General features: G+C 37.7%; 1 protein-coding gene across 3 annotated transcripts in view; it reads right to left on the bottom strand.

Annotated features, from left to right (window-relative positions):
- Positions 1-20,030, bottom strand: part of ZNHIT6 (zinc finger HIT-type containing 6) — a 54,032-nt gene extending 34,002 nt beyond the window's left edge. For 2 of the 3 annotated variants that reach the window (XR_001484370.3, XM_005542834.4), the window contains exons 1-5: positions 19,226-20,030; positions 18,045-18,110; positions 17,852-17,958; positions 17,681-17,766; positions 13,768-13,871 (exon numbers count right to left, since the gene is read on the bottom strand). Coding sequence is in view for 1 of the 3 variants with exons in the window: in XM_005542834.4 (XP_005542891.2) it covers positions 13,768-13,871; positions 17,681-17,766; positions 17,852-17,958; positions 18,045-18,110; positions 19,226-19,881 (1,019 nt within the window). In the remaining 2 variants the exon portion in view is untranslated. The remainder of the gene's footprint in view (positions 1-13,767; positions 13,872-17,680; positions 17,767-17,851; positions 17,959-18,044; positions 18,111-19,225) is intronic. The other variant, XR_012418190.1, reaches the window with a different exon arrangement.
- Between the last annotated feature and the right edge of the window lie 5,460 nt (positions 20,031-25,490).

Genomic DNA, 25,490 nt, shown 5'->3' with positions numbered 1-25,490 from the left:
ACACATGTCTGTTTTCAGAATACTGTATCACTAATTACATTAGAAATTTCTACAGGTTCCATCCTGGCCAACATGGTGAAACCTCATCTCTACCAAAAATACAAAAATTAGCTGTGCATGGTGGCATGCGCCTGTGGTCCCAGTTACTCGGGAGGCACAGGTTGCAGTGAGCCAAGTTCATGCCATTGCACTCCAGTCTGGTGACAGACTGAGATTCCATCTCAAAAAAGAAATGTCTACAGGTTATAAAAAAAACTACCAGTAAATTGTTTTATCAGAGAGCACAGCAAGTAGCAATAGTAAATAACAATAGTTTGTTTTAAAAGCTTTTCCTGTCAGGCATGGTTCTAAATATATGTATTAACTCCTTTAATCCTTATAATTCTATGAGGTAAATGTTATTATTATTTCATTTTACAGATGAAAACACTAAGGTAGAGAGAAGAAAGTCACTCCTCCAAGGTCATTATTCAGCTGGAAGTAGCAGAGCTGCTGGGATTTGAGCCCAGGCAGTGCTTCCTCATAACTCTAGAGTCCACATTCTAATCTGCTATATTATTATGAGCTTTCTAGAACTGAAAGTTCAAAAATAAACTATGTATTTTTCTGTACTGCGAATTCAAGTGTATCTCAGTTACTTTTTATTTTAAATATTTGCCTCCATATTTTAAAATCATTTTTAAGAGGTATAGTAGACATTTTGACTATCTACTTAGCAATCATTCCCCACCTGTCACCACCATCCTTCGTAATCCATAATCACACCTTAATGAATGAATTATATGCCAACCCTCTAAGGGTGTACCTTATGACTTAAAAAAATCAACATGCTTTCCTGGACACAACAGCTCCAGATTGGGCAGATTACGTAGGCAGCCTAATCATGGTGAATTTCAGGTTTTCTGTTTAGTAATGTTGGGAGAGAAGCACTCTGTCTGGATATTTACTATAACCCAAACTGTTACCAGCAATATCCTATGACTATGAGGATTACATGGACACCATAAAGGATACAATGACGAATCAGGAAAAAAAAAATGGGTCCTCGATGATATAACCAAGTTGTTGTACCTATTGAAGTCCATCTACCTCTGAACATTCAGTTATGAGAGCCAAAATGTCCTTTGTATATAGTTCAAATCTGTAAACCGGATATTCAATTTCATGCAATATAAAGCATCCTAACTGATAAAAGGGATTGATACAAACATTTCTTTTATGTTTGTCTTTCATTTATAAGCAATAGAAAAGGAAGAGACACTAAAATTGTCAACTGGTATGACATCTGGAAGCAGCAAATAATACCTGATGAAATTTCAGGAAAAAATTTTGTTCTATTGTCAGCTATAAAATCTCAATTTAGAGTCGAAAGAAACTCTACCAAATTCTGATCTCTTCAAGAAAAATACAAAATCTATAAAATATCTACATAATCCTTCATTCACAGGCATTTAATCTTTTAAAATGTATTCCAAGATGAAAATTTGAAGTCTCTCAAAAATAAATGGAATCATTCCTTATAAAAATAATCTATTTTATTAGGATTAGTACCATGATAAGTGTTTTTTGGAAGCATGAATACAAAGAATCTGTTTAGTTACTTGGTATAGATTAAAATGACTAGAATTTGGGAGAACGAAAACCATAATTTTATGTCTCACATCATTATGTAAATACTTTGGAAAGTAATAGTTATATATCATATTTTTTGCCGTTTTAAAAATTAGTACCACTACTGCATGAAAATAATAGGAAACAGGTTAACTATGTGGTATTGGCTTTAGTAGAAAGTATATTAAGAAAATGGATATAGCAGGTGAAGACTGAAATGAAATGAAAAAGAACCTTTTTACTTCCAATAATTGAGTACTTAAGCAGTTCTCAACTGGGAGTGGCTGAGAGTATGGGGACAATTGGAAATGGCTGGGCAGTTTTGGTTGTTCCAAGACTAGGGAGCACTTCAGGGATTTAGCAGGTAGGGGGCAAGGAATGGGAAATTCCTGTAATGTATGGGAAAGCCCCACACAACAAAAAACCTGTCCCATTCAAAAATGCCAGTAGAGCCCCTACTAAGAAACACTAGAAAGTAGAAAGGAGAGCAGATATATGCATACCAAAAATGAATACCAGCACTAAATGCCCGCATCTGTTTCGTATTAACTGCAGAGAAAATATGTACTATAGGAACCTAGGCAAAAGAGACATAATGGAGAAGATGAGCTATCATGTGTACTTTCACAGATGGCTAGAAAATAAGGAAGAAAAAGACATGCTAGGATTTAGAATGGTGACCAGCCTGGGAACATTTAGTTGAATACATTAGGAAATAAGGTGGAGAGAGACTATAAAGATCCACATTCAGATATGGATCACTTGTACAAACAGGAAGATTTCCTGCTCAAAGTATGACTCTACCTAAACTCCCTGGCATGGCAGAGTGGGCCTCTCTCCAGCCTCATCTCCTATCACTCACCAAATCCCCACCAAACTACTTACATTGTGCTAACTTAGCTACACTATGCTTTTGCATATGATATTCTCACCTCCAGAACCATCTTTCCCTCTGTCTAGATAAAAACCTAGAAATAAAAACTATTTCTCATCCTTTAAAAACATGCTCAAATTCTATCTTCTCTAGGAAGTTTTTCCTGTTCCCTGCTCTCAGTGAGTAACACTTCTCTTGAAAGGCTGGGGCAGGGAGCCCTCCTCTGTGCTACCAAACCCCGTAAGTACTCCATTACAGCACTAACTATACTATGTTTTAAGAGTTTGCAGTCTTGTCTGCCCACTGACTGAACTAATTGAGAATAAGGTCAGTGACTTATCGGCACACAAATCAGCGGTTTTCAGGTAGAGGTAAACATCAGAATCATGTGGTGGTTTTTAGAAGTAAAGATGTCCTTGGCTGGGCGTGGTGGCTCACACGTGTAATCCCAGCACTTTGGGAGGCCAAGGCGAGCGGATCACTTGAGGTCAGGAGTTTGAGACCAGCCTGGCCAACATGGTGAAACCCCATCTCTACTAAAAATACAAAAAGTAGCCAGGCGTGGTGGGGCTTGCCTGTAATCCTAGCTACTCAGGAGGCTGAGGCAGAAGAATCAATTGAACCCAGGAGGTGGAGGCTGCAGTGACCTGAGATCGCGCCACTGCACTCCAGCCTGGGTGACAGACTGAGACGCTGTCTCAAAAAACAAAAACAAAAACAAGAAGTACAGATGTTCTAAGGCTCTATAAATTAGCAAGTTCTGCTGGTCGAGCCCAGGTATCTATAATTCTGTATTTTGAAATTGCCTCACAGTTAATTCTGACATGCACTCTAAACTGAAAACCACTAGTCATAAAACTGGTACTATTACTGTCTCCATCTTACAGATAAGGCAACAGGCACAGGGAAATAAGTAACTTGCCAAGAAAACTTCCTTACAAACAAAGGTTAAATTAAATTTTGTTATGTTTAATAAAATATAAACATTCAAGAAATACTAACTATATTGTTATTCCTCCTTTAAAAAGCAAATACAACGAAGAAGACTTATTCTGTTTTGTTTAATGAGGAATACTTGAATTATATTTCCAACTGCCTGGGAAGTAGCAACTTCAAATGAGAGGGGGATAAGAAGGAGTTAACCTCAGGCTATGGAATGGGGTACAGACAGTACAAGACTCAAAAATGAGATGACAAATTTCATCTACTGGCAATGCTGCCTATGCCCAATTGAGATATCTCTGAGCTAATGACTTTTGTGGGCACAGAAGCTTAAATGATTCTAAGTAGGTGACCATTATGGTGAGAACAAGTTTTAGAGAGGTGTATCTAACAGATAGGCTGGGTGTGCTGGCTCATGCCTGCAATCCCAGCACTTTGGGAGGCCAAGGCAGGTGGATCACCTGAGGTCAGGAGCCTGGACAACATGGTGAAACCCCAGCTCTACTAAAAATACTTAAATTAGCAGAGCATGGTGGTGCAAGCCTATAGTTTCAGCTCCCCGGAAGGTGGATGCACAAGAATCATTTGAACCCAGGAGGTGGAGATTGCAGAGCGCTCCAGCCTGGGTGACAGAGTAATATTGTCTCAACACCGGGCACGGTGGCTCACGCCTGTAATCCCAGCACTTTGGGAGGCCAAAGCGGGTGGATTACCTGAGGTCAGGAGTTCAAGACCAGCCTGGCCAACATGGTGAAACCCTGCCTCTAGTAAAAATACAAAAATTAGCCAAGTGTGGTGGCATGCACCTGTAATCCCAGCTACTCAGGAGGCTGAGGCAGGAGAATCGCTTGAACCTGGGAGGTGGAGGGGGTTCCTCAACAGTCCAGAGTGAGATAAGAAGGGCCTGCATAGGACACTACAGCTGATAAATGCTGCGGTCAAGGAGACAGTAAGAAAGGGACACATTTTAGAGCCATATCACAAAGGATGGACTTGGTGACCGGGAAAAGTCTTCCTTAAGTGAATCAGTTCGGGAACCTCAAGATGATCAAGTGTTTGGCTTTCCACTTCTATGAATGCTAGCTAATTACTGCTGTGGAAAGTTATACCCTGTGATGCTGTGTCACAAGAACTCCCTTACCACTGTCTGCATGGCTGCAGTAAGTAAAAGCCCAACTGGGGAACCATTAGGATTCTATTCTTTCATAGTGTTTTTTCTAAATCCTTGATGTTGTTCTGAAATTCTTCCATCAAACCATATCAAAGCTATTACGGCAGAGAAACCGCAGAGCTAAACATTTCAATCAGTTGACAAGTCTGTACTGGGCACCTATTATATCATCCCCCAAAGCTCACAGCAAAATCCACTTGTCTCCTCATGACCACAACTGCTAAACCCATCATTTTATTTTCCTTTACTCTTTCCTATAGCCAATTTACAGCAAAGTACAAACTTATACTATTTATATTTATAGGATACCATGTTAAAAAAAAAAAAAAAAGTCCTGTGCTTTTAGAAGTACATTACCACATAACTTTTTAAGGAAAAAAGTGCTACTGGCATTAATACAGGGGTAAATAGGTATATTACTGCCATATAGTAAGGATGATGCAATTTTATCCAAAGAACAAAAAGTAATTTTTTGAATTCATAAAAGGTTTGTTATTTCTTTACAAGAGGGACATCTAGTGGCTAGCTTCTAAAACAGATTGAAGCTCTTAAATATTAAGTTGTTTAGTAATAGGCACACCTCTATTATCTCCATATTGTACTGTGTGTACAATTGTCTGTGTGTAAAAACAGACACACAAACACAGAGCTAAAGAACCCTAGGTCAAAAGGATAAATTGAAAAGTTAAGGACTTTCAGTTCTAAGCTGTTAGCAGTAGAAGAATGGTAAGTAGAAGAACTGGATTGTTTAGAACTGAGGGCCAATATCGTTTGGAGACAAACGCAGGGATAAGAAAATTGGATCCATATCTGAGGAAATGGATGGTTAGTCCACAGAAAAGAGTCCAAGCAGACAGCAGTACCAGACTTACACAACTTCAGATACTGGGATTATTTACATGATGAGAAGTGTTTTAAATTACTGAAGAAAAAGGAAGCTTACAACGTGAGTGAGTAAGGAATACAATTCTGTCTAAAAGACGAGAAAGATTAGGGAAAGAAACAGAGCTTCCAGGGAAAAATAAACTAAAATACAAACAGTGCATAGGCTAAAAATGATTAATTAGACAACTGAGGAGAGAAAGTGACTTGGACAATATAGCTAAATAAGTTACTCGGAACGTAGCAAAGACAAAGAAATTTAGATAACTTCTTACTTTTCCAGAATTCTCATATTTAGACAGCAGAACAAATCTCAAGGAATAAAAATAAAAAGAAATCACACTGAGACACACATCATAGAAACTGCAGAACTCCAAAGACAATACTGAATATTTTCAAAGCAATCAGAAGAGAAAAGAAGGAAGACTATGTATAAAGCAATAGTGTTCTCAATAGTGGCAAAAGAAGTGAGAAGACAATGGAATACATAAATTAACTGAGTTCAAAAATAAATGTCAACTTAATATATTTCACATGAAGCTAAACTATCATTCAAAAGGGGCTGGGCATGGGGGCTCATGCCTGTAATCCCAGCACTTTGGGAGGCTGAGGTGGGAGGACTGCTTGAGGCCAGGAGTTCAAGACTAGCCTGGGCAACATAGCAAGACTCTGACTCTATTTTTTAAAAAGTAAAAAACAGATAAAAAACAAAAGTAAGAGTGAGCTGTCTGACTATACATGAAATTTTGAAACAGGCAAAAGAAATGTACAGGGGAAAAAAGGACAGGCTGTCTCTAAGGAAGAGAGGAAATGACAAGAAAAACCTTTCTGGGGTGATGGTAATGTTCCATTTATTCACAGGGACTGGATTATACAGGTGCATGTATTTGTCAAAACTCAGCAAATGTATATACTTAAGATTTGTACATTTCATTACGTGTAAATTTTACATCAATAGACAAAAATGCAAACTATGGAATTCTAGTTAATGATGCTTAAGTATTCAGGGCCCAGTAGAGGGATGCCTGCATTTAGTTCGAAATGCACCAAAAATAAAATGGGTTAACGGATGGATAAACATCTGATAAAGCAATTATTGTAAAATATTAATGACAGAATTTAGGTGATGGGTATATACACATTCACTACAAAATTTTCAACTTTGTTTTATGTTTCAAATTTTTCATAATAAAATATTGGAAAAAACTTTAAACAGGCAAAACCAATCTATAAAATTGAAAGTTAGGGGAGATAGTAAACTTGGGAGGTGGTGGTAGGTATTCCCATGGTGGGCAGTAAAGACTTCTGGGGTGCTGGTAATGTTTTTGACCTTGGTACATTAATGATTTGTGTACTTTTTTGGTATGTATTGTATTTCCATTAAAAAATGAAAGTAAGACAGGCGCGGTGGCGCATGTCTGTAATCACAGCACTTTGGGAGGCTGAGGTGTGTGGATTGCCTGAGCTCAGGAGATCAAGACCACACTGGACAACATGGTGAAACCTCCTCTCTACTAAAACACAAAAAAATTAGCCAGCATGGTGGTGGGCACCTGTAGTCCCAGCTACTCAGGAGGCTGAGGCAGAAGATTTGCTTGAAACCAGAAGATGGAGGTTGCAGTGAGCCGAGATTGCACCACTGCACTCCAGACTGGGTGACAGAGGGAGACCCTGTCTCCAAAAAAAAAAAAAAAAAAGAAAAGAAGACGAAATACAGATATTTTAAGATGAAAACTGAAAAAGCATATTTTTATAAGACCCTCACTAAAGAAATCTTAAAAAGGAGAACAAAATGATCCTAAAAAGAAGGTCTGAAAAAATGTTTAAAAAGGGACAAAAATACTGCTATATATGTGGGTAGATTATACTTTTGTCCATTTTACTGATGAGGAAAATGAGATATAGAGTTAAAGCCACAAAACCAGTAAATATCAGAGCTGGCATTTGAAGCCACTATACATTGTTCAGCTTCAGAAAAAAACAAATAGTTGACTAAAAGAAACAGAGATCAAAGAGACATTTCTCCCATGGTTATATACATGGAGACCACTTGGTAGACTAACATGTAATGCCCTTAAAGAAAGTTCAGCAAGATTCTAAGAGCTATTTCTTAGCATGTCCTTAATCAACGTTACCAGCTTCAGTCCAAACTCTATCAGAGGGGACAAAACAACATGGTTCAGGCCGGGCGCAGTGGCTCACACCTTTAATCCCAGCACTTTGGGAGGCCAAGGCAGGCTGATCACAAGGTCAGGAGATCGAGACCATCCTGAACACGGTGGAACTCCGTCTCTACTAAAAATACAAAAAATTAGCCGGGTGTGGTGGTGTGTGCCTGTAGTACCAGCTACTTGGGAGGCTGAGGCAGGAGAATGGTATGAACCCGGGAGGCGGAGATTGCAGTGAGCCGAGATCGTGCCACTGCACTCCAGCCTGGGCGACAGAGCGAGACTCCATCTCAAAACAAACAAAAAACAACATGGTTCATCTATGAAGTTTTTCTTATCTAACAGACATACAGTATATACCAAACAGAACTCATATATTTAAGCTGATTCCCAAAGGGATTCAGATCCAAAGAATCGCTAATTTATTACCGGTTTTTTTGTTTGTTTGTTTGTTTGTTTGTTTTTTTTAAGACACAAGGCCTCACTCCGTTGCCCAGGCTGGAGTGTAGCGGTGCAATCATGGCATTCACCATCACACCAAGCTAATTTTTAAATTTTTTGTGCAGATGACATATTGCTTTACAACCACCAATTTAAAGTGAGCTTCCTAATCTTTCAGACAATTGTTTTAAACTCCAATTCTTTTTTCTCACTGAACATGTCATGGATAGTATTCCATGACAATACTTCTACGTCTAATTGTTTTTGCTTAATAGCTGCATGGAATTCCATGGTATGAAGGTGCCATCATTTATTTAACTCAGTCCATACTGAAGGATACTTTAGGTTGGTGCCAGTTTTTACACTACTAAAAACAATATTGCAATAGATATATGTGTACACATATCTCGTTTGCAGATCATCTACAAATATGTCTGTAGGCTAAATTCCTTGAGTACTTATTTATAACATTTTAAGATGTAATATACATTTTATACAATAAAATATATAACATTCTGAGAAACATTACCAAATTGCCTTCTAAAAGGACCATACCAATTTAACTCTCAAGAACAATGGAAGAGAAAAATGGCCTGGTTAACCCATATCTTCATTATACTAGATATTATTAATGTTTATCAGTCAAATACTACGTATGTAGACATATCTTTCTATGACTATCTATAAGTCCTCTGCCCCTTTCCTAATTAGTTGCTAGTCTTTTTTTCTTAATAAAGCATAAGCACTCTGTGTCATATATGTTAAAGACTTTTTTGATCCAGTCTTTTGACTTTATTATGGTCTTTTTTTGCCATGTAAATTTACTAATTATTTTCCTTTTGGCTTCTGGATGGGATGTTTCTTCTCTTCAAGATTATGAAAATATTCCAGTATTTTTATTTCATTTTAAGATTTTGATCCACCTGGATGTTATTTAGTAAAAGATTCAGCATTTCCTCTCAAATGGCAAGCTGTTTCAACTCCATTTATTAAGTAATTATTTGTATTACTTTGAAATGTTACTTTGATCATATACTAGCAAACCAAATATACTATTTATTTTCTGTGATCTAGTTACAGATTTCTAGGCCAACACCACAAAACTAGTATAATTTCATAAATTTTAATGAGTCCAGCCTCATCATTCTTCTTTTTTCAGATTTTTCCAGGCACTTCTGCCATGTTATTCTTCAAAATAAACTTCAGTTATTTATGAATTGTCTTCTCAATAAATAAATAACAACAAAAAAAATCCCACTGATATTCTGATTAGGATTGCATCAGACTTAAAAGATCACTTAAGAAACAATATTGAGCTTTTTAAGAATATGGCACTTTTTTTCTAAACTAAAAAAATATAACTAAAATAGGCACTCATACTTTCTTGATGAAAGTACAAAGTGGTAATGTTTTATGGAGACAATGCAGAGTTTTTCTCAAAAGTTTAAATACATCTTTTAAGTCATTCAGGAGAAATTACATTTTCTTCATATAGGTCTTTCATATTTTTTCCAACAAATTTGATTAGCACTGGGTGGAAGTGAACGTAAAACTATAGACCCCACAAAGAGATGAATGAGGTAAAGGAATTACCTCTGAAAAAGCCACTATTTTAAAGTAGCTTGGGATCTGCTCCAAAATAAGCAGGACAGCCAACATTTCCTTATCAAGCTTCTCTATTTTTAACAGCAAATGTCAGCCTTGCTTTGGCTCAACTTATATAAGCCTCCCTGAACTTAACTTTATTGATTACAGCCATCCACTATGACACTCCTGCAAATTCCTCTAAAATAGTCCTCTAAAATTCATCCCCATTGCATACATTTTTGACTTCACAGACTTCACCTCACTTTGACTATTCAGTGAAAACTGCAGTACTTATTCTTAGAAAAATTCACACATCACATAATTTCACATATAATTTTAGGAGAGTCAGTGAAAATGCCTGCTTTATAAAGGGTGTCTGGATTAGAATGAACCTATTCCAGTCAGCTGCTACAATCACCTGCAGATAGGTCTACAGAGTAATTCAGGTACAATGGCACATTCATCACACTTCATATGGGGGCTTTTAAATTTAAAACTTAAAAAAAAAAAAGTAGACTTTATAGAAAAGTTACAAAAACAGTACAAAAGATTTTTCATTCAGATTCCTCAAAAGTTAAAACATTTAAATTTTAAGCAACATTAACTTGAGATTTTGACTATACTGCAGTTCAAGTTGCTTAAACAAGCAATCAATTTAATACCTAGGGCGTATTAATAATAATCTTAGAACAAGACCAACTTCTCATATCAACAATTCCCAAATCTCCAAAACTGAGAGATTTTTAACTCCTTCAGCAGCAAAACCTGAGTCAGTCTACAATCATTATTTACCCATTATAAGGTAAACATTTATAGGTTTCACTGCACAAATAGTACTGTTTGATTACACAGTGCTGTCCCAGACCTATGAGGGGTAAATGGAATATACAGTAAATGTGGCATATTCCTAAGAATTTCAGTGAAGGGAATGTAAACCTTCAATGTCACTGTATATTATTTACTATGTGCCAGGTACTACTTTAGTTATTATTAATAATTCATTTAATCCTCTCAATAACCCAGTAAGTCAGATTTTGCCCAAGGTCACCTAATGTATAATCAAATAGTAGAGGCAACATGCAAATTTACATTGATCAGAGACAAAGTTATAACCAACTTTTGAAAGTTATTAGAAAAAAGTATTGAAAACTAGTCTCTTAGAATACTGGGGGCATGGGAGCTGAACAGAATTCTTTGAAAAAATTTCATTTCCCCTTCTTCCCTCTTTCCAGCAAATACCACTGCAATCATCTAAAACCTTGCTCATTTTCATGTGTTCATTGTATCTTATTGCTCAGCTGATAAGATACAAATATCTCAAAGTAATTCTAAATGTCTTTATTTTTTTATCTTAAAGGTGAAGTATAAGACATCAGAATCCTGATTCTGTCTACATTATATTAATTATATAGACCAAGAAAAGATTAGAACTATACATTCAATAAGTACATCTTCTGTATTTATCTAAATCAGTGGTTCTCAAATGGGGGTGATTCTGCCTCCTGCAGTGGACATCTGGCAATGTCTTAACAAGAAATAAAAAATCCAAGAGCTCAACCTCTCTAATAAAGCTGCCCACAAAAAAGTTTGATAATATTCAACAAAAGTTAAGGTATAACTAAAATAGGCACTCATACTTTCTTCATGAAAGTACAAAGTGGTAATGTTTTATGAAGACAATGCAGAGTTTTTCTCAAAAGTTTAAATACATTGTACTCTCTAATCCAGTAATTCTGCTTTCTAGGAATTGATCCTACAAAGCAAAGTCATGTAAGCACACAAAACAATTTGTTCAAGGCTGTTTAATACTGTGATATTTGTAATAATTAAAAACAAGACATAAAATAAGTGTTCATGAATACGAGAATAATTAAATGAAACAGGATATAGTCAAAGGTGGAATATCCTACTTAAAAATAATGAGGCAGATTTGCATTAACAAGAAAAGAGGTTCATAATATATTGCTAAATGGAAAATCTAGCTGCAGGAAAAAAGGATGTGCATTTATTCATAAAAAATTAATGTTTAACTTGAGCAGAGTCATGTCACTTTATATAGTTTTAAGTATTTTATGTCTTACTTTATTACATGAAAAAAAGAGAAAACATGATTAGAAGGAAACGTTATGAAATTTTATTAGTGGCCAACTCTAGATAGTGGAATTACAGGTAATATTTTTCCTTTAAACTTTTTAATGATACAGATGTATTATTTTTACAATAGCTACTATAAACTGATTCCTTCCCATATGCCACTTACTGCCTATGTGAATGAATACACTAAAAGGCCACAACTCTATACGGCAGCTATCATGAGCTCCATTTTGCAGATGGCAAAAGACTAAGAAAAGGATTCTAAAGCCTATTATTACATACTATGTTGCTAATCTCCTCCTAGGAAACACTAAAAATTTAAGAAAACCAATCCCAAATCTCTATAAATTTATGAACAAAAGACTAACACAAGAAGAATCTGATTTGCCATTTGCAGAGACCCGGGGAGTTTCAAAACAACCACAAATATACTAAACCTGGAAAATATACTGAGTGTAATATTCTTGGTAAAAACTTTCCGCATACATTCATGTATCTAGAGACACAAAAATGTTATACTTGAGGCCATCTGCTTTTCATTACTGAGAACTAATCTCTGATTACAATCATTCTGAATGGTTTCTTTCATAAAACAGGAACACATTTTGTATTTGAGAAGGCACTAATCAGTTACCATAAACTTCTAACCAGTTACCATAAACTTCAAATTATGTCAATTTCTAAATATGTCAGTTTCAAAACACACAAAAGAATCATCTCACATTTGATAAACGCAAGACATTACTTCACTTTTTTTTTTTTCGAGACAGGGTCTCATTCTGTTGCCCAGACTGGAGTGCAGTGGTGCAGTCTTGGCTCACTGCAACCTCTGCCTCCTGTGCTCAAGGGATGCTCCTACTTCAGCCTCCTGAGTAGCTGGGACCACAGCTGGGTGCCACCACACCTGGCTAATTTTTGTATTTTTAGTAGAGATGAGGTTTCACCATGTTGCCTAGGCTGGTCTCAAACTCCTGGCCTCAAGGGATCCACCTGCTTCAGCATTACTTTTGGAAGGTAACCAGGAAAAACGAAAAACCATTTTTACAAATATTTACGTCTTATATAAAATAAATGGATAACGCCATCTTCTAATTATGTTAACAGCTTTGAAAAGGTAGAAGTTTCACTAGAATAATGATAATTCTGATGGCTTTGTCTTTTCAATTTTTGGAAGGGTACAACTGGAAAGGCACCATAGAGCTGACCTGGGTCAACTCCCCATATCATACAACTGAGGCCCAGAGAAAGGAAGGTGATTTGTTCAAGGCCCCACAGTTACTAAGGGGCTGGAAAGGGAGGGACTCCCTCAAGTTTTTAAAAATTCTAAATGCAAAATCTTGACTTCTGAAAGGTATTATCTGATAATTTAGTTGGCTTAAAGTACTTTGGGATCCTGTTCTCCTTTGTACTCTTGGGGCCTTTTCAACCAACATTTTCAGACAGCAGCAAACTAATCTCTGTTATATTATCTGTACTCAAGAGTTCAAAGGCCCCTTCTCCATTGACAGCTTTTAAATGAAATCTTATTTGGAAACCCAGTGGAGAAAGAAAAAAGCAGAGTTGCCTTTAAACAGTACAGAAGTCCTGCTTTTACTTGCTTTGTCCTGGAAGTCCCTGAAATACTTTCTTGGTATCTTAGGTCTCAAAGAAACAGTTTATTTCTATTGTATGAGAGTGTTCTAGGGCACTGCTACTCAAAATGTTTCTCAAACAATCTGCATCACTGAGGAGCTTGTTAGAAATGCACAATATCAAACTCCAACCCAGGCCTACTAAAAAATCACAAGCATACTTAACAAGACACCTAGGTGACTGGTATGCACCCAGATATTTATTAGAGTTACATGACATACAATTGCTACAGTTATCTTGTCATGGACCAATAACAAACAGTTTAGAGAATCACATTTGGGGTAGCAATGCTCTATAGCAACCAAACCTTAAAGAATGATCCTGATCAAATCAGAACACCTGATATACTAAAGTTAGAAACTTACTTCTTATCAAAAAAGGTTGAATTCTCCTTCCTCTTGGTGAATCCATTGGGTAGAAGTTTTAAGTTAATACCTTGCCTTCGGGCACGATTTTTCATAAAGTACATCTAACAACCAAAACCAAACAGACAAATTAATTTTTAAATTCCTTAAATTTAAAGAGTGAGTAAAACAATGTTCAATAATAGTTAAGATTTACTGAGAACCTAAGTGTTATAACAGCTCTAAGCAGTAACCTCATGTAATCTTCACAATGACACTATGAGAATAGGTATTATCATCTCCATTTTAGCAATAAGAATTAGTGAGACCCCAAAATCATACAGCTATCCCAGAAAGACAGAACCTGTACTCAAACCCAGGTCTGTCTAATTCCAGAGCTTGTGCTTTTAACCCATATGTTCTATGAGCCAAAGAAGAATTTAATGGAGATTAAAACAAACAAAAACACAGGTCATTTGGCAATCACAGGGGCTACCTACACAATTCTTGATTTTTTTTACTGATGGTTTTACCAGTTAGCTGTATATATATATCTCTGATTTTATTACTACACAGCTCACTAAAGGGAAGAGCCATGGCATTGCCTAGTACAAGGCCTAGCTTAAAGTAACCACTGTTGTGAGAAGCACAAAATGGGATATGAGAACATTCTGGCTCTGACATGTGTTATTACATTGACCACTTGGGTTGATTAAGCTAAACTGGGCAATTCCAGAATTATGAAGGAAGTAATACCAGATTTTTATTAAGTCAAGGAAGAAGAAAGATCACTCAAAGAAAAGGCAAAATATAAATGCAAGTTTTTTGTTAAGTGAATAGGGATCTAGAATTTGCAATGTAAAGTCAGAATCAAGTCATAAACCAAGGGAAAGGATGGGTCAGCTATCACTGGCTCAGTAGGAAAATGTTTCAATAAATTACATGTAATTTTATAATTTAGAGGACTTTGGTTTCAGTGATGGTAGTGATTATTATAAATAATTATAACAGCAGTGACCAACCCTCCTAATACACCTTCAGGGTAAGGGTGAACCAGAAACAATCTCTACTTTTAGAGCAAGCTAGGAAACTTGTATGGTTACACTGAAACAGAGGAAAAAAGAAAAAAAATTCATTAGCAGTTAGGGCTATGGGCCATCCCTTGCTTAGATTCGCAATTATTTTGCCTTGAAAACAGCACTGAATAGCCATACTTTAGAAAAAAGGAAGTGGGAGGACTTAATCAGATAACAAGTTTCAGTAAAAAACCACAGTAATTGACAGAGCATAGTATTGGTGCAGGATATATCAGTAGGGCAACAAAATGGAAAAGACAAGGCCACAAAATGACCCAAGCACATAGGGATGCTGATATATGACAAAGGTGGTCCTACAGAGCAGTAGGGAAAGGATGAACTTTCCAATAAATGGTGCTGGGAAAAGTGGATTATCCATATGAAAAATTAAATGGGAACTCCTCTGTACATGATACCAAAAATCAATTCCAGTTAAAGACATAAGTGTAAAATACAACAGTATGAAGGTTTTAGGCAATAATTATGAGAGAATAACTTCCTAACTTCATGGTAGGGATGGAATTTCTTTATAAATATATAAACCTACTAACTATAAAGGAAACAAATGATAAATCTGACTACATTAAAACTAAGAACATCCATTCACCACAAGACACTATAGATTGAAAAGACAAGACAGAGACTAGAAGAAGATATTTACAACATAAAACCAGCTTGCACTAGCATCCAAGAAATACCAAGAATTCTCACAAACCAGTAAGAAAAATAAAGCTGACCAATGAAAAGATGAGCAAAAGACTTTAACAGGCACTGCATAAAAGAGGAAATCCAAATGGCCAATAAAGTATTTGAAACGTGGTTCAATCTCATCAGGAATTAGAGAACTGCACATTTAAAACCACAATAAAATTACACAGCTAACAGATTGACAAAAATTTTTAAAGTCTTACCAAACTAAGGACTGGTGAGAATATGACAACAGGTACATTCATACACTATTGGTGAGAGTGTAAACTAGTATAATCACTTTGGAATATGTTTTGGTAACATTTAGGCAAATTGAAGATATGCATACCACACAACAAAGCAATTCTATCCCCAGGTATAAACCCTATGAAAACATGTTCACATGCATACTATAATTCATAGACAAAAGTAGTGGCATTTTTTCTAAACTGTTTTTTATTCTTACAGAAAATCCAAAATCCATTAAAAAAAAAAATGCATACACATATTGTGGTACAGTCCTAAGATAGAAAAAAATATTAACAAATGAGAAAAGATCAGGGAAGGGCGTAAGAGGGTGGCATGGAACTTCTGGGAAGCCAGTAATGTTCTAATTCTAGACTGGGGTGGTAGTTACATGAATATTCATTTTATAACTATTCATTAAACTGTGTATTTCCATTTTGTGATTTTTAGAAAATATACATGCTATACTTCACAATTAAAAAAATTGTAAAGTAATTTATCTTTAGGTAGAATTTTAATTATGCCTAACTAAGTTTGAGGAAAAATAAGAGTTGCTATATGAATAATTTTCTTTCAGATATGTGTGATGTAATTATGTCTGTATCAATAATACCAATAAAACAAGGTGTTTAAAAGGTTTAAAATTCTGCAACTCCAATACTAAAATCAACACAATTCCAGGATACGATTTAACCACACCATACATGAATTTCTACAACACCAGTTGCCAAAAAATTCCAAATATGTAAACTTTAATTTTGCATAGTATTTAAGGAATTAAAAAAGGAATGTAAGAGTATGAAAACTGAGTATATTAGAAGAGCAAGTCTTGTTAGCTCTTCCTTCAAAATCAGAATCTAATCCCTTCGCAATAATTCCAACAGTATAACCAAGCCACTATTATCTCACAAGGACTGTGGGAAGAGCTGCAGAATTTGTCTCCCTACTTCTAGTCTTCCACTCTTGCCCCCCTAAAGTTCACACAGCAGCAAGAGCGGTTTTTCAAAAGGCAAATTTAAGTTCAAAACCCTGCCATGGTTTCCATTTGCACTTAGAATTAGAAACCCTCACCAGTTTCTTTTCTTTTTTCTTTTGAGACAGAGTCTCACTCTGTTGTCCAGGCTGGAGTGCGGGGCGCAATCACGGCTCACTGCAGCCTTGACCTTCCTGGGCTCAGGTGATCCTCCCTCCTCAGCTTCCCAAGTTGATGGGACTACAAGGGCACACCACCACATCTGGCTACTTTTTGTATTTTTTCATGGAGACAGGTTTTCATCATGTTGCCCAGGCTGGTCTTGAACTCCTGAGCTCAAGCAATGCTCCGGCCTCAGCCTCCCAAAGTGTTTGGATTACAGGAATGAGCCAGTTACTCTAACTTCATTTTCAATACTCTCTTTCTCACTCACTATGCTTCAGTTACCTTGCCAATCTTTTAATTCCTCAAACCAGACATCCTTGTTTCTGACTCAGGTCTTTCCTTTTACTTTTGTCCCTACTTGGAATAATCTTCCTCCAAATGTTTTCATGACAGCTTCTTTCTCAGCATTCAGATCACTGCTTACATATCATCTCTTAGAGAAGCTTCTCCTGACCACTGTATCAAAAATAGTACCCTGACAATCTCTCCCCAACAAAGACCATTTTCATTCTCTCTTTAATCTCTTGAGCCTTCTTTATCTTCTATATGAACTTAACTCTACCTGAAATTACATTTGTTCCTCCACTCATCTCCTGTATCTCCCACTAAATACAACTCCACGAGTGGACAGACTTTGTTTGGGTCACAGTCATATCCTTAAGTAATCAGAACAGCTCTACATCATGGTAGCCACTTAATATATATTATTTGGTAAGTTAAAAAAAAAAAAAAGAATCTAATTGATTTGAAGGACTTCTAACTGGAAGAAATTAGGAAAAAATCTTACATGTTTATTGCTTATTGGTCTTTTCAAAAAAGCATCTCTAGAAATATGGTCCGCTGTTCTTGCCACATCTTCCAAAAATCGATAATCTAAAAATTTCAAAACAGAAGAATAAACAAATGACATACACCAATGGCCAGAAAGCCTCAATTTGCTATGCATAAAGTGGCTTACCACTTAGGAGATTCATTTCAGTAAACTGTTGTATTGAAACGTATGCAGTTTTATCTCGAACTCCATTACATGTCAGTTCTGCTTTGTGTTTCTTTACACAGGGCAAACTGAAAAGACAAAGGGGAAGTACTTTTATACTTTAGGGTAAGAAAGGTACAGATACAGGTTAAAAGGTAGGAAGTTACATGTATACCTGCAGGAATATCGCATACAACGTGGACATCTGTACTTTGCTTCTTCTGTACCACAAGTTTCACACCTGCAAAAGCCCACATGTAACATTAAATTATCAAATATTAACTCTATTTATTTATAAACTTAGAATGTCCCAACTTATAAACTTAGTGACAAGTAACTCTGAAAAAATATTTGATAGCTGTTGAACATCATTTGAAAATTCTCTATGAAACCTTCCCAAAACAACTACATTTCCAATGTTGTTAGTGACATAACTCAGGAAAATGTATTAAAATGTTTAAAACCCATCTTGCTTTTGACTTCTTTTTCTACTCTAATCAGGGAATGAGATTATTCACTGATATTTTAACTTGTGATTCCTGGAAATGCGGTAATGATTTTATGTGTGTGTATCCAGGAGTCCAATCCATGAGCTATGTTTAGATATTTTTAAAGCACACACTAGAAAAAGAATATAAGGCCAAGTGAAATTTAGAGAGTAGTAGTAGCATCTTTTTTCCTGAACTCCACACCTAATCTAGAATGAGCATCGAAATAATCTATAAATGCCATGTAACCCATCGTCTGTCCTCAACTGCTCTTCTATGCTCTTGGGATACTGACAACCAAACTACAGTTACTTATATTTAGCCCACTGTGTTCTAGAAGGTAATATTCCCAAGAATCTGACTACTCTTATTTCCTTTGTCACATGATCCACACACTAAGGAAATTAAATCAAAAGCAATAAATATTCACAGCACCCATGCAGAAGCTTGATAATTGAGGTCAAGTGTAATTTTGCCTAATTTTAACTTACTCTACGTTGTCATTGTTGGTTTTATTACACTTTCTCATCTCTATTCTCTCTCAAAGGAATACCGAGTAAAGAGCATATTAAGTTAAGCCAGATCCAGTTCCAAATGATCTTTTGGTCCCCAGAATTTTCACTTTCCTAACTTGCCCATTACCCATTGGACACTACCAACTTCATATATTTTCACTGAATTTGTTGTGTTGTCATCCACAACACCCTCCACTTCCCAACCCACCCCCACGAACGCCGTCTGCCTCCAGAAACCCAAACTTGTGCTTATTTTTCATTATTCCACCTTCTCCTGATAGTGTGGTTTCCTTCACTCTAGACATGAGGATTCCACAGCTTTATTCCCCTAAATGGAATTCCCCATGCCCTACCTTGACATGGCCAGTTTCCGCTTGCAACCCACCGGGTGATTTATCGGAGGCTCTTCTTTCACCTTTGTATCATCCACGGTTTCTTTCTTCAGGAAATCCTTCTCTTCTTTTACACACTCTCCATGCATCACTTCCTCTTTTATGTATTGACCAACAAACTTCTCCTCCTGTTTTATCTCCGAGTTATCCTTCTCTTCCTTCACTTCTGACCAGTCCATTACCTCTTCCTTTACCTTCTCTTCCTTTACCTCTGGGTCACCCACCTTCGCCTCTTTTACCACTAAACTACTATCCGTCTCCTGCTTCACCTCCAATACGCCTGCGTTCTCATCCTTCACCTCAGGCCTATCCTCCACCTCCTGTTTTACCCACTGGCCAGCCAATCTGCCTTCTGTATCTGGCCAGTCCATAATTTCTTGCTTCACTACCGTTAGGTCCATCGGTATTTCCTCTGGCCTTTGTCCACTTCCTTTCTCTCCATCCCCTATCTCCTTCATCCCTGTCAGCCCTTTCCCCTCCTCTCCGCCGCCGACCTCCTCCGCCCGTGCTAAGTCCCTGACTTCCTCCCTGCCAGGCTCTGGACTTAGCCGCACCCCCTCAGCTACGCTGTGGAGGCCTCCCCCAGACTTCCCTTCATTTTCAGCAGCAAACTCCATCAACTCACGATACTTGGCCTCTGTTGCCACTCTATCCTTCAATGTGGCTGCTGCACACCAATAGGCGGAATTACCGATCGGAATACCTACAGCGGCCCACGTGCAGAGCCAAGTAGCCAAAAGCCCGGAATAGTCAGCTTGACGCGACTGCTCGAATCGCCGTAAAGCAACGCTTTTGCGCCTCGACACTTCACGACTTGTAGAACTCTTTACGGCTCTGCGGAGGCCCTGCCGGATGCTCTGGGCCAACAAGCGTAACTGCGTGACTTGCCCAGTGGTATTCTCGTCTCCCGCCTGGTTTCCACTACACCCTTGCCCTAGGGAAGCCTCCTGGGCCACACCCTAGGCTACCCTGCACGCCCTACTCGGTGTGAAGAGTGGAGGAGACCGGCAGAGGGAGAGAAGCGAAACCCTTACACTCTGGAAATGGGAAAACCCACCTTCATCTGTGTTAACCATTAAATCCAATCTTGTATGAAAATAGACACACCTGATGTTACGCCTTTCCAAGCTTTGGTTTCTTAAAGCTATAAACTAGGGACCATGGTATTATTAATACAAATCTCAGTGTCATTGCGAAGATTATGAGATCATGCATGGGAATTAACTAGCAGTGACGGACACAAACTCAATAGATAACTGGGAATCCTGATGGGTTTCAAGTAGGAAAGAGGGCATTAATTTTTGTTTCCATTCTTTCTAAGTAACAGCCTGACGCAGGCATTCTGCAGGATTCTGCAGCATTTTGCAGGATTCTCTCAGAGAACATCATAAATATATTAGGTGAAAGTGCCTAATGCCCGATTTTGCTGAGTTGCATTGTATGAATTGCATTGTATGAATGTGGCACGTTTTTTCATGCATGTACCAGTTGGTGGGCATTTGCCTTGTTTCCCGTTTAGGCTATTACGAATAATTCTGCTTCCACATTCATATACAAGTATTTGTGTGGACGTGTTTACATTTCCCGTAAGTAAATAACTAGGAGTGGAATTGCTGGGCCATATAAATTTATGTTAATTTTTAAAGAAATGCCCAAACTGTTTTCCAAAGTAGCTATACCATTTTACATTCCCACTGGCTGAGGGTTCCTGTTTCTCTACATCCCTGCCAATTCTTAGTATTATCAATTATTTGATCATAGATGTGTAGTGATATGTCGTTGCGAATTTAATTTACATTTCGTTAATGTTATTAAATTACATTTCTTTAATGACTAATGATGTTGAACATCTTTTCATGTTCAACTGGCCACTTAGATATTTTCTTTAATGAAATGTTTATTCAAATCTTTTGCTCCTTTTTAATTGACGCCTTTTATTATCAAATTATAGTAGTTATTCATATATTATGCATATAGGTTTGTGGTAGACAGGCACCAGTATGTCCCCCAGTGATCCCTCCACCTCCACAGTGTTCAGACCAATGTGTAGACTGCTCCTGCATCATCCCAGGATTGGTCTGTGTTACTGATAGCATACAGCAGAAGTAATACGTTACCTCTAAGATTAGGTTTGGAAAAAGGCTGTGGTTTCTGCCTTAGGCTCTTGCTCTTTTGTTCTCCTTCCTAGATCATTCACTCTGGGGGAAACAAGCTGCCAGGTTGTGAGTACCAAGAGGCCCATGTGGCAGTGGGCCGAAGTTACTGGCTCTTACAGGCTGAATTGTGTCCCCTCAAATTTGTGTGTTAAATCCGTAACAGCCAGTACCTCAGACTGTGAGTGTATTTGGAGATAGAACCTTTAAAGGTGATTTCATTAAAATGAGACCATTAGGGTGGGCCCTAATCCAATCTGACTGATATCTTTATAAGAAGAGGAAATTTGGACACAAAAAGAGACATGAGAGATGCCTGCAAAGAGAAAAGACTATACAGTGGTACAGTGAGGTGGCCACTTGCATGCCAGCGAGAGAGGCCTCAGAAACAACAAGACTGGTGGTGACAACTTATTTTGGAGTTCTAGCGTCTAGAACTGTGAGAAAATAAATTTAAGTTACTCAGTCTGTGCTAGTTCATTATAGTGGCCTTGGTAAACTAATGCCCTGGTCAACGATCAGCAAGGAATTTCAGCCTGTCAACAGCATATGAGTGAATTTGGAGGAAGATTCTGTAGTCCTAGTCCAGTTTTACATGACTGTGGCTCTGGCCAACAGCTGCACCCAGATTCCGAACACTCAGAAATTGTGGGAAAGGATAAATGTTTCTTGTTTGAAACTGCCAAATTTCTGGATAATTGATACAAAGCAATGCATAATTAATACCAATTCCTTGTATGGTTTGCAAATACTTTTTTCCAGTTTTTGGCTTTTCCTTTTCTTAGTTGTGTCTTTAAAAGAGCAAAAAATTTGCACTTCAATTAAATCCAGTTTATCAAGTTTTATTTTTATTTTTTGTGACGGAGTCTCACTCTTGTCACGCAAGCTGGAGTGCAATGGCGTGATCTCTGCTCACTGCAACCTCCACCTCCTGGGTTCAAGTGATTCTCCTGCCTCAGCCTCTCGAGTAGCTGGGACTACAGACAGGTGCCACCACACCTGACTAATTATTTTTGTATTTTTATTAAAGATGGAGTTTCACCATGTTGGCCAGGCTGGTCTCAAACTCCTGACTTCAGGTGATTCACCCGCCCCCAAAGTGCTGGGATTACAGGTGTGAGCCACTGCACCCGGCCTCTCAATTTTTAAATGAATTTTTTTTGTGTGTCACACTAATAACTTTTTGCCTAGCTCAAAGTTGCAAAGAGATATTTCTCCTATATTTTCTAGAAGTTTTATAGTTTTAGCTTTTATATTTAGGTCTGTGATCCATTTTGAGTTGGCTTTTGTATCTAGAGTCATCCCTCTGTTTCTGTGGAGGACTGGTTCCAGGACCACCACAGATCTGAGAATGCTCAAGTTCTACAATCTGCCATCTGCATCCATTGTTTCACATCTGTAGGTTCCACCAACTGTGGACATTTGATCCACAGTTGGTGGAACCCACATGTGGTAGAACTAAGGATATCATCCATAAGGTGGACAAGGTAATGGTTTAAGTTTCTTTTTTTTACATATGGATATCTTATTGTCCAAGCACCGTTTGTTGAAGCCTATTCTTTATCCTTCAATTGCCTTGATATTTTAAAAAATCAATTGACCACAAAGATAAAGATTTATTTCTGGACCTTATATTCTGTTTCATTGATCTATATGTCTATGCTTACACAAATACCACACTTTATTATGACTTTATAGTAAGTCCAACTTTCTTTTCTTTTGAAAATTGTGTTGGCTATTCTTGGTTGTTTGCATCTCTGTATATTTAGTGCCAGTTTGTCAATTTCTACAAAAGAACTTGGGATTTTCATTGGGATTGTGTGGAATATATAGATAAGTGAGGGGAGGATTGTCATCTTAACAACATTGTGTCTTATCCATGAAAACGGAATGCCATTCATTTATTTAGATTGTCTTTTATTTAGATTGTCTTTAACTTGATTTACCAATGCTTTGTAGTTTTCAGTGTACAAGTTTTTACATATCCTTTGCTAAATTTATTCCTAAGCATTTTATTCTTGATGTGATTTTTTTCTTTAAATTGAGACAGGGTCTCCCTCTGTCACCCAGGCTGGAGTGCAGTGGCACAATCATGGCTCACTGCAGCCTCGACCTGGTTTCAAGCTATTCTCCCACGTCAACCTCCCAAGTAGCTGGGACCACGGGCGCATGCCACCATGCCCAGCTAAATTTATTTTTGGTATTTTTTTGTAGAGATGGGGTTTTGCCATGTTGCCCAGGGTGGTCTCAAACTCTTGGGCTCAAGGGATCCGCCCACCTCAGCTTTTCAGAGTGCTGGGATTACAGGCATGAGCCACCGCACCTGGCCTTGATATGATTTTAAATGAGGATTACTCATTTAATTTCATTTTGGATTTTTCATTGCTAGGTTGCAGAAGTAAAATTGATTTTTGTATTTTGATTTCATATCCTGCAACCTTAATAAACTCGAATGTTTTATAATATCTCAACATAATTGGATTCAATTAACTTATATTTTGTTTAGGAATTTTCATCTATGTCTATGAAGGATATTTATTTATCTGTAGTTCTTTCTTCTTGTAATGTTGTTAGGTTTTGTTATCAGAGTTTTCTGCATACCTTTTAACTTTTATGTTTCCCATCTCTTTATTGCTTCCAGATACTTTCTGGGAGAGTTCCCCAAGCAATTTCTACCTTACTATTTTGGTATTTGATGGTATGCAATCTGTTAGTCAACCTATCCACTAAGTTCACTTCAATTACTATGTTTTTCATAACCATTGTCTCTAGCTTATTATTGCTTCATATTTCTAATATCCCTCTTTATCTCTCTGAAGGTATTCCTTTAACTCATTTTATTTATTTATTTATTTATTTATTTATTTATTTATTTTTAATTTTTTTTTTTTTTTTGAGACGGAGTCTCGCTCTGTCGCCTAGGCTGGAGTGCAGTGACGCGATCTCAGCTCACTGCAAGCTCCGCCTCCCGGGTTTATGCCATTCTCCTGCCTCAGCCTCCTGAGTAGCTGGGACTACAGGCGCCTGCCACCACGCCCGGCTAATTTTTTGTATTTTTAGTAGAGACGGGGTTTCACCGTGGTCTCGATCTCCTGACCTTGTGATCCGCCCGCCTCGGCCTCCCAAAGTGCTGGGATTACAGGCATGAGCCACTGCGCCCGGCCTATTTATTTATTTTTTAGAGATGGAGTCTCACTCTGGTTGTCCAGTCTGGAGGGCAATGGTGCGATCTTGGCTCACTGCAACCTCTGCCTCCCAGGTTCAAGTGATTCTCCTGCCTCAGCCTCCCCTGTAGCTGGGATTACAGGTGCCCGCCACCATAGCCAGCTAATTTTTGTATTTTTAGTAGAGACAGGGTTTTTCCATATTAGCCAGGCTGGTCTTGAACTCCTGACCTCAGGTGATCCACCCACCTTGGCCTCCCAAACTGCTGGGATTACAGGCGTGAGCCACTATGCCCGACTTTTGACTTATTCAAAAATCTTCAGTTTTTTGCCCATTAATTCTGTCCCTCCAGCATAAATTATCCAGTTTTAAAAAATCTTTTGGAATTACACTCCAGATTTTATAATATTTTCTCTGGAGATCTATTCCTTTGAGAGTATTAGCAAGCATAGTTGTAATTCATATTTGGAAGGTAGGATCAAAAGCATAGGACTTGGATTGTAACTCTTCTGGTCATTCTTTCAAATGTGGAGGGTAAGCAGAAGAGTCGATGAGCATCATGGTAGAAAACCTCTGGTGTTACAATCCGGGCTCCACTAGCCCCAGTCTGCCCTCCTATGAAGAGCATACGCCTCTCAGGTTAACTTCTAGTACTCCCACTTTGCCATCCCATTTCCAAGAGCTGCTGTCGTCTGCGGTAATCATCTAGACTTTTGAGTGGAGGGAAGAAGAGAACTGTTCTAAACCAACGTGTATGCACAGTTATCAGTTTTCCTGGTGTTCTTCTGCCTCCTTGGACTTGTTAGGCTGACTTTGGTTTTTATAACCATCTCGAGTTGAGGTGGGCCATGATCCACCCAAGCTAATGTAGGGTAGAAAAGGGAACAATCAGAGATTCTATCCTTTCA

Source organism: Macaca fascicularis, chromosome 1 (genome assembly GCF_037993035.2).
Source record: "Macaca fascicularis isolate 582-1 chromosome 1, T2T-MFA8v1.1".
NCBI classification, from domain to species: domain Eukaryota; kingdom Metazoa; phylum Chordata; class Mammalia; order Primates; family Cercopithecidae; genus Macaca; species Macaca fascicularis.
The sequence above is the reverse complement of the archived record's forward strand: the minus strand, read 5'-3'. Positions and strand labels throughout refer to the sequence as shown.